Below are 9,404 nucleotides of genomic sequence, written 5' to 3' on the forward strand. Positions count from 1 at the left end.
CATATATATATATATGTATATATTCCACATTTAGCTGCTGAAGATTTGATTTGTTTCCATCTGTGGAGGGAAAAGAAAAAGAAACCATTAAATGAAAGAAGAAAAAGAGGAAGTGAATTTGTTTCAACATGCTGAAGCTCTGCATGTTGAAACAAATCGTGGTAAATTCCTCAACGTTTCCTCAGTTTCCTCAATGTTTCCTCAATGTTTCCTCAACGTTTCCTCAACATTTCCTCAACGTTTCCTCAATGTTTCCTCAACGTTTCCTCAATGTTTCCTCAACATTTCCTCAACGTTTCCTCAACGTTTCCTCAATGTTTCCTGTCACCTGTCCACACACCACGACTCAGTGACTTCATTTGAATGAATCTTTATTGACACGCCACGTTTCAAACAAACCTCAGTCATTTTATCATCAAACAATAAATACTAGTCTCACAACAATCGTCCAATCAGAGAGCTTCAAAGTTCAGGTGTTTTGTATCATTCAGGTCTGATGTCACAGCGTTAGATTGTGGCGTCTCCCTGGTGACAGCCGCTGAGGCTCATGGGTAGAGGCGGTCCGTGAAGGTCGTGTAGAAAACTGCGGTTACATGTTAGCTCTTGGAATAGCATCACATGATCAAGCAAAGGCTGCTGGGAATTCATTCATTCACACTGTGAGCTGAATGTTAGCACGTTAGCACGCTAATGACAGATAAACCCTGCATGTCACTTCCTGTTTACGACATGTGACCTCATCTTCTGACGGCCACTGAACTGTAGACAATGGAGTCAACTTCCTCCTCCGCTCGTCTGAAGAAAGAACACACACACACACACAGGCGTTTATAACAGGTACACACACACACAGGCGTTTATAACAGGTACACACATACACAGGCGTTTATAACAGGTACACATACACAGGCGTTTATAACAGGTACACACATACACAGGCGTTTATAACAGATACACACACAGGCGTTTATAACAGGTACATACACACACACAGGCGTTTATAAAAGGTACACACACACACAGGCGTTTATAACAGGTACACACACACACAGACGTTTATAACAGGTACACACACACATGCGTTTATAACAGGTACACACACACAGGCGTTTATAACAGGTACACACACACACACGCAGGCGTTTATAACAGGTACACACACACACAGGCGTTTATAACAGGTACACACACGCATATTTATAACAGGTACACACACACACACAGGCGTTTATAACAAGTACACACACACACAGACGTTTATAACAGGTACACACACACACAGGTGCTTATAACAGGTACACACACACACAGGCGTTTATAACAAGTACACACACACACAGACATTTATAACAGGTACACACACACAGGCGTTTATAACAGGTACACACACATGCCTTTATAACAGGTACACACACACACAGGCGTTTATAACAGGTACACACACACGCACGTTTATAACAGGTACACACACACACAGGCGTTTATAACAGGTACACACACACGCACACACAGTCGTTTATAACAGGTACACACATACACAGGCGTTTATAACAGGTACACACACACAAAGGCGTTTATAACAGGTACACAGACACACACACACACAGGTGTTTAACAGGTACACACACACACACACACAGGTGTTTAACAGGTACACACACACAGGCATTTATAACAGGTACACACACTCACACACAGTCGTTTATACCAGGTACACACACACACACACAGGCGTTTATAACAGGTACACACACACACAGGCGTTTTTAACAGGTACACACACACACACAGGTGTTTAACAGGTACACACACACAGGCATTTATAACAGATACACACACACAGGCGTTTATAACAGGTACACACACACACAGGCGTTTATAACAGGTACACACACACAGGTGTTTAACAGGTACACACACACAGGCGTTTATAACAGGTACACACACACACACACAGGTGTTTAACAGGTACACACACACAGGCATTTATAACAGATACACACACACAGGTGTTTAACAGGTACACACACACAGGCGTTTATAACAGGTACACACACACACACACAGGTGTTTAACAGGTACACACACACAGGCATTTATAACAGGTACACACACACAGGTGTTTAACAGGTACACACACACAGGCGTTTATAACAGGTACACACACACACACACAGGTGTTTAACAGGTACACACACACAGGCATTTATAACAGATACACACACACAGGTGTTTAACAGGTACACACACACAGGCGTTTATAACAGGTACACACACTCACACACAGGCGTTTATAACAGGTACACACACACAGGTGTTTAACAGGTATACACACACACACACACACAGGTGTTTAACAGGTACACACACACACAGGCGTTTATAACAGATACACACACACACACACACACACACACACAGGCATTTATATCAGGGACACACACACACACACACACACACAGGTGTTTAACAGGTACACAAACACACACAGGCATTTATATCAGGGACACACACACACACACACAGGTGTTTAACAGGTATACACACACACACACAGGCGTTTATATCAGGGACACACACACAGGAATTTATAACAGGTACACACACACAGGCGTTTATATCACGGACACACACACACACACACACACACACACACACACACACAGGTGTTTAACAGGCACACACACACACACACACACACACAGGTGTTTAACAGGTACACACACACACACACACACACACACAGGCGTTTATATCAAGGACACATACACACACACACACACAGGTGTTTTACAGCTACACACACACACACACACACACACACACACACAGGTGTTTAACAGGAGGCGTTTATATCAGGTACACACAGGTGTTAACAGGTACACACACACACACACACACACACACAGGTGTTTAACAGGTACACACACACACACACACACACACACAGGCGTTTATATCAAGGACACATACACACACACACACACAGGTGTTTTACAGCTACACACACACACACACACACACACACACACACAGGTGTTTAACAGGAGGCGTTTATATCAGGTACACACAGGTGTTAACAGGTACACACACACACACACACACACACACAGGTGTTTAACAGGCACACACACACACACACACAGGCGTTTATATCAAGGACACATACACACACACACACACAGGTGTTTTACAGCTACACACACACACACACACACACACACACACACAGGTGTTTAACAGGAGGCGTTTATATCAGGTACACACAGGTGTTAACAGGTACACACACACACACACACACACACACAGGTGTTTAACAGGTACACACACACACAGGTGGTACAGTACCTGTTGTGGTTCTTGTGTGTGAACTGGACCGAGGCGTAGCTGACTTCCTCCACAGCTTGGCTGACTTCCCATTGGTCGCCGCCTCCCTGCTGAGCGGGCGACAGGACGTTACTGTAGACAGGATGCTTAAAGAGGAAGACACAATGAAGACGACACACACACACACACACAGTATGAATATAATAAAACACATATATGTATCTATGTAAGTCTTTGAATATTGTGGATGTTGGTTAACGCTGCTCATCGAGTCACTCTTAAATAAATATGAAGTGTTTGTCACCTTCTGTTCCACGTCAGCTCCCACAGCTCGCTGAGATCCATGTGCTGCAGTCCACTTCCTGTTAATCAACCAAAGACCTGAACCACCTGAAGTACTGACATATTCAAATATGGCAGACATTGAGTGAGTGTGATTCAACATGTCATTAACACTCAGTCAGTTATAGTCAAAGCACCAACGGACCTTTTAATGATGAAGATGACCATGATGAGAATGACGAGAGCCAGCAGGAGACCGAACACCACACCGATGATCAGCTTCACGGGTCCTGCAAAACAATTTATTTGATGAAATGAGGTCATATTACCTCCTGTTGATCCACACTGACCTGTGATCAGGTGACCCACTCTGACCTGTGATCAGGTGACCCACACTGACCTGTGATCAGGTGACCCACACTGACCTGTGATCAGGTGACCCACACTGACCTGTGATCAGCTGAACGGCGCCTCTGTCATACCTACGTCTGTTCTCACTCTATGTAACTTTGGGCTCCGGGTCGGGAGAAGTACGTAACGCTTTACGGCACTAAGTCACACAGCAGCAACTATTTCACTGATTCTGGTGAAACTGGATCATATTTTATGGAGGAAATGTTTTCTGGTTTTCCCTCTGATGTCCTCCGGCTGCTCCGCCTCAACTCTCTGTGATTTACAGAGTTTATGATGGACAGTGAAGTAAACTGCTGACAGCTGTAGCTGCTGTTAGCTCATGTTAGCTCAGTCTGTTAGCTGCTGTTAGCTCATGTTAGCTCAGTCTGTTAGCTGCTGTTAGCTCAGTCTGTTAGCTCATGTTAGCTCAGTCTGTTAGTTGCTCTATGGACATAATGGCAACAGAGTAACTCAAACAGTAAGACAGACAGTTTACAGCCAGATCAGACCTGAGAGTCTGAATGATGTATTAGCTAGCAAGCTAATATTAGCCAGCTAATACCACAGCGTGTCAGTATATATGGCATGTTTTGCGGTATAGATAGCTTTGACTTGGTGTTATAGTGAGTACTTGTTTATTGACGTGTTCAGCAGCTTCTATGGACATAATGGCAGAGGACATGAGAGTGAACAGGACGTTGACGGAGGAAGCTGTGGGATTACACCTACCAACCTCTCAGGTTGTTTTTATAAGTTTTGTACTTCATAAATAAAATGAGTTGAGTTTTATTCTCGGATTAAAATACAGATAGAACCCTATAGACATAAAATGATCAAACCGACCTTCGCCTTCAGGCTCCACGTGCAGCCTGTACGGCTGAGAACACCTGTCGGCACCCATCTTCACACTGCAGGTGTAGTTCCCAGAATCCTTTGCAGTCAGAGAGCTGAGCCGAAGGGCGGGGCCGGTCTCTGAGAGGGCGTGGCCATCTTTCATCCAGGTGACCCCCAGTTGGTGGAAAGTGCAGCGAGCAGTGCAGGACAGAGTGACAGCTTCACCTGCCCTGAAGTCTGCTGTGGAGCTGGTAACGTTCACCTGAACATCGTCTGGAACACATCGAAAAGTTGAATTATTATTGGATTATTATTAACACCAACATTAACACCAACACCAACATTAACACCAACATTAACACCAACACCAACATTAACACCAACACCAACATTAACACCAACACCAACATTAACATTAACACCAACATTAACACCAACACCAACAATTACACCAACACCAACACCAACATTAACACCAACATTAACACAAACACCAACATTAACACCAACACCAACATTAACACCAACACCAACATTAACACCAACACCAACATTAACACCAACACCAACATTAACATTAACACCAACATTAACATTAACATTAACAACAACATTAACACCAACACAAACATTAACATTAACAACAACATTAACACCAACTTTAACAACAACATTAACACCAACTTTAACACCAACACAAACATTAACACCAACATTAACACCAACACAAACATTAACACCAACATTAACACCAACATTAACACCAACATTAACACAAACATTAACACCAACATTAACATTAACACCAACATTAACACCAACATTAACACCAACACCAACATTAACACCAACACCAACATTAACATTAACACCAACATTAACACCAACACCAACATTAACACCAACATTAACACCAACACCAACATTAACACCAACATTAACACCAACACCAACATTAACACCAACATTAACACCAACACCAACATTAACACCAACATTAACACCAACACCAACATTAACACCAACATTAACACCAACACCAACATTAACACCAACATTAACACCAACACCAACATTAACACCAACATTAACACCAACACCAACATTAACACCAACACCAACATTAACACCAACACCAACATTAACACCAACACCAACATTAACACCAACATCAACATTAACACCAACATCAACATTAACACCAACACCAACATTAACACCAACATCAACATTAACACCAACACCAACATTAACACCAACACCAACATCAACATTAACACCAACACCAACATTAACACCAACACCAACATTAACACCAACATCAACATTAACACCAACACCAACATTAACACCAACACCAACATTAACATTAACACCAACATTAACACCAACACCAACATTAACACCAACATTAACACCAACACCAACATTAACACCAACACCAACATTAACACCAACACCAACATTAACACCAACATCAACATTAACACCAACACCAACATTAACACCAACACCAACATTAACACCAACACCAACATTAACACCAACACCAACATTAACACCAACACCAACATTAACACCAACACCAACATTAACACCAACATTAACATTAACACCAACACCAACATTAACACCAACATTAACACCAACACAAACATTAACACCAACATTAACACCAACACCAACATTAACACCAACATTAACATCAACACCAACATTAACACCAACACCAACATTAACACCAACATTAACATTAACATTAACACCAACATTAACACCAACACCAACATTAACACCAACATTAACATCAACACCAACATTAACATTAACACCAACATTAACACCAACACCAACATCAACACCAACATTAACATTAACACCAACATTAACACCAACATTAACACCAACATTAACATTAACACCAACATTAACATTAACATCAATGTAGTAGCGGCTATCCAGACGATTAGCCTCTGAAAGGATCATATAAGGTTATCTGTCCGGCACGCTATGTACAAACAAAAAAAAACATCTGTCCGTATCTGCTTTTGATTGTTTTATTGATGAACACGCGTAGAGGAGTTGACTTCCAGAATGCTTTGTAGATGTTGCAGCACAGATTGCGGTCAACAGAAAATCACAGCACCCAGGTCACACCCTCTCTATTGCAAACAAAAAACTACAAACAGGTACAGGTGATTTAAATTAATACCGCTATGCCCTGATGATGTACACACACACACCCACTTCCACACAAACCCACACAAGCACACACACCCTCCTACTGGTGACATACATACATACATACACACATACACATCCCACATATTAACACATATATTAATATGATATGATGCTCTTACCAGTGACAGTGACTTCCACTCCTGATCGTTCAGTAAAATGTCCTTTCTTGTGCTCAGCTTCCATTCTGAATCGAAACGTCGTGCTGTCTTCCATCTGTATATCTGTGATCTGTAACGTGCAGCTTCCCGTCATGTCTCCGAGGTATTTGTAACGAGGGTCGTTGTTCGTTGAGTCACTGTCGTACACAGACGGGGTTGACTCATGACAAATCAAATGGTTCTGACACCAGCGGACTCTGACGATCTTTGTAAAAACCTCTTTTCCATCCAGTTCATAGGACTTTAGTGGTTCAAAGGTGCAGGGGAGGGTGACGGTCGACCCCTTCACAGCACAAACAGGAGGTGGATACTTCACATGTGGACCCACAGCACCTGGATACAAACAGCAGATGAATAAAAACAGTTCAGTGTCTGTGATTCTGTCTGTAAACTGAAGTCTGGTACATGGACATCAGTTTATGTGTGTGTTTTACAGGAAGGAAGGACTGAGTGCCGGTCAGCAACCACACGGTGACAACAGCTGTCATGAAAATAAACACGGACACGACCAGCAGCTTGTACTTTTATAGTCAGATATACATCTGTCTGTCTAAATATGTGGTTCATTATAAAATTTACGTTGATACAAACAAACGTTTCTTTCTGGCTTTCATGATAATCAAATTAGTTTTACGTCAGTGTGTAACTTTACATTCAAACTTGAATTGTTTATCTACTCAAACGTTGTAAAATGAGACATTATAAAAATATTTATTGTAATCTCAGTTTAACAAACATAGAAAATTAGTTATTAAAAATGAGTGTAGAAATGCATCGTAAAATAAAATGAATAAAAACATTTTTAAAAGTGTGACATAATAAATGTTCAGTAAGAGACTGAGACAATGCGGACACGTTAATGTGAATAAAGAAAAACAAAGTCCTGAATTTTGTTTCATCGGACAGTTTTCTCATTAAGAACATGATGAATCCTGCTTCAGTCTTACCTGTCAGCAGGAACGTGAAGACCACAAAGACCCAGAGGACTCCCTCGTCCCAGACCGCCATGCTTCGTCTTCTGGTAAGTTGTGTTGAAAAAGTGAACCAAACGACAGATTGTGAAATGATGAAGCCACTTTCTGACTTCCTCCTTTTTTTTTCCGGGAACTCATTTCTCTTTATCTGTCAACACATTTTTAGCCTCACTGCTATTTATTGTAACTTCTCCAATCACAGCGTCCAGGCAGAGGACAGCGGCGTCCACGTCGTGTAATAAAATCAACAGGTGAGTTTGTGCCGTCCAAAAAGAATTCAATAACAAACTCACAGGGTGACACAATGTAAAAGAAAAGGTGAAATCCAGAAAAACAAACAAACGCTGACACATAAAAACAGAACAGAGAAGCCGATTGGACGGCAGACCCATTCTCTGTCCTGAGTGGAACCGACACATCATTGAGTTTTATTCAGATTAGATTTTGACCAGCGACTCTTTTACCTGACAGTGTTTCTACTTCCTACCTGTCTCTGATTGGCCAGTACGCTTGCCTTCGAGGGTTGGAGTTGATTGGGTTTGGGCCATGAGGAGGACTGAGATTGGTCAAGCTGAGGGCAAGAATGTCTGCCAGTCACAGGCAGGGATTCACTGAATCAAGTCAGCCAATAACTTGTTGTTATTATTATTATTATCATTATGAAGTACTTTTTATTTAGAATTCTGAGTTGAATGTCAAATTTACTTTGCTTTGGCTTTTATTATTTATTTTCTTATTTATTTGATGTATTATTTATTATTGAGTGTGCGTGCAAGGTGTGTAAGGCGCACACTATATGTTATCCACCGCACTTATTCTTCTTTAACTTATTCTTATGCCCTTTTTTTGTCACGCTACTCCTCCCAGAGTTTTTTTCGCATATACACAAAACAGGTATCAAAACGAGCGGCTCGGCTGGGAATCGATGGCTATGACTTTTCTAAGAGTTTCGGCAAACGGTTTTGCCAAAAACATGATTATCCCCTCAAACGTAGGAAAATTCGAGGCGGTCGCAGTGATACCACTGTTGAAGCTGTCTGACATATAGTTTTGCCGTGACACGTAAATATGCGGCAGCAACTCCCATCCTCAGCCTCATAGACTCCAATGTTAAAGAGGCGGGAAATTTTCTGGAGGAAAGCAGAAGTAACGTTTCTCTCTCTTGCTCCTGAGGGCACATTTCTTCATTTAT

The 9,404-nt window shown here is 41.7% G+C and overlaps 1 protein-coding gene and 1 long non-coding RNA gene across 6 annotated transcripts in view; one reads left to right on the forward strand and one right to left on the reverse strand.

Moving 5' to 3' along the window:
* Positions 1-8,295, reverse strand: part of mtx1a (metaxin 1a) — a 22,945-nt gene extending 14,650 nt beyond the window's left edge. Inside the window, exons 1-6 of one of the 3 annotated variants that reach the window (XM_027275315.1) lie at positions 8,186-8,295; positions 7,200-7,571; positions 4,846-5,109; positions 3,815-3,899; positions 3,632-3,689; positions 3,349-3,437 (exon numbers count right to left, since the gene is read on the reverse strand). In XM_027275315.1, the coding sequence (XP_027131116.1) occupies positions 3,349-3,437; positions 3,632-3,689; positions 3,815-3,899; positions 4,846-5,109; positions 7,200-7,571; positions 8,186-8,246 (929 nt within the window). In that variant the 5' untranslated portion in view covers positions 8,247-8,295. Of the gene's footprint in view, positions 1-3,348; positions 3,474-3,631; positions 3,726-3,814; positions 3,900-4,845; positions 5,110-7,199; positions 7,572-8,185 lie in introns of all 3 variants that reach the window. The other 2 variants (XM_027275314.1, XM_027275316.1) reach the window with 2 other exon arrangements.
* Positions 8,296-8,345: 50 nt separating this feature from the next.
* The window catches only part of LOC113744660 (uncharacterized), a 13,890-nt gene continuing 12,831 nt past the window's right edge, over positions 8,346-9,404 (forward strand). Inside the window, exon 1 of one of the 3 annotated variants that reach the window (XR_003461716.1) lies at positions 8,346-8,463. This is a non-coding gene — a long non-coding RNA (uncharacterized LOC113744660). The remainder of the gene's footprint in view (positions 8,464-9,404) is intronic. The other 2 variants (XR_003461714.1, XR_003461715.1) reach the window with 2 other exon arrangements.

This window comes from Larimichthys crocea, unplaced genomic scaffold (assembly GCF_000972845.2).
Source record: "Larimichthys crocea isolate SSNF unplaced genomic scaffold, L_crocea_2.0 scaffold100, whole genome shotgun sequence".
In the NCBI taxonomy this organism is placed as follows: domain Eukaryota; kingdom Metazoa; phylum Chordata; class Actinopteri; family Sciaenidae; genus Larimichthys; species Larimichthys crocea.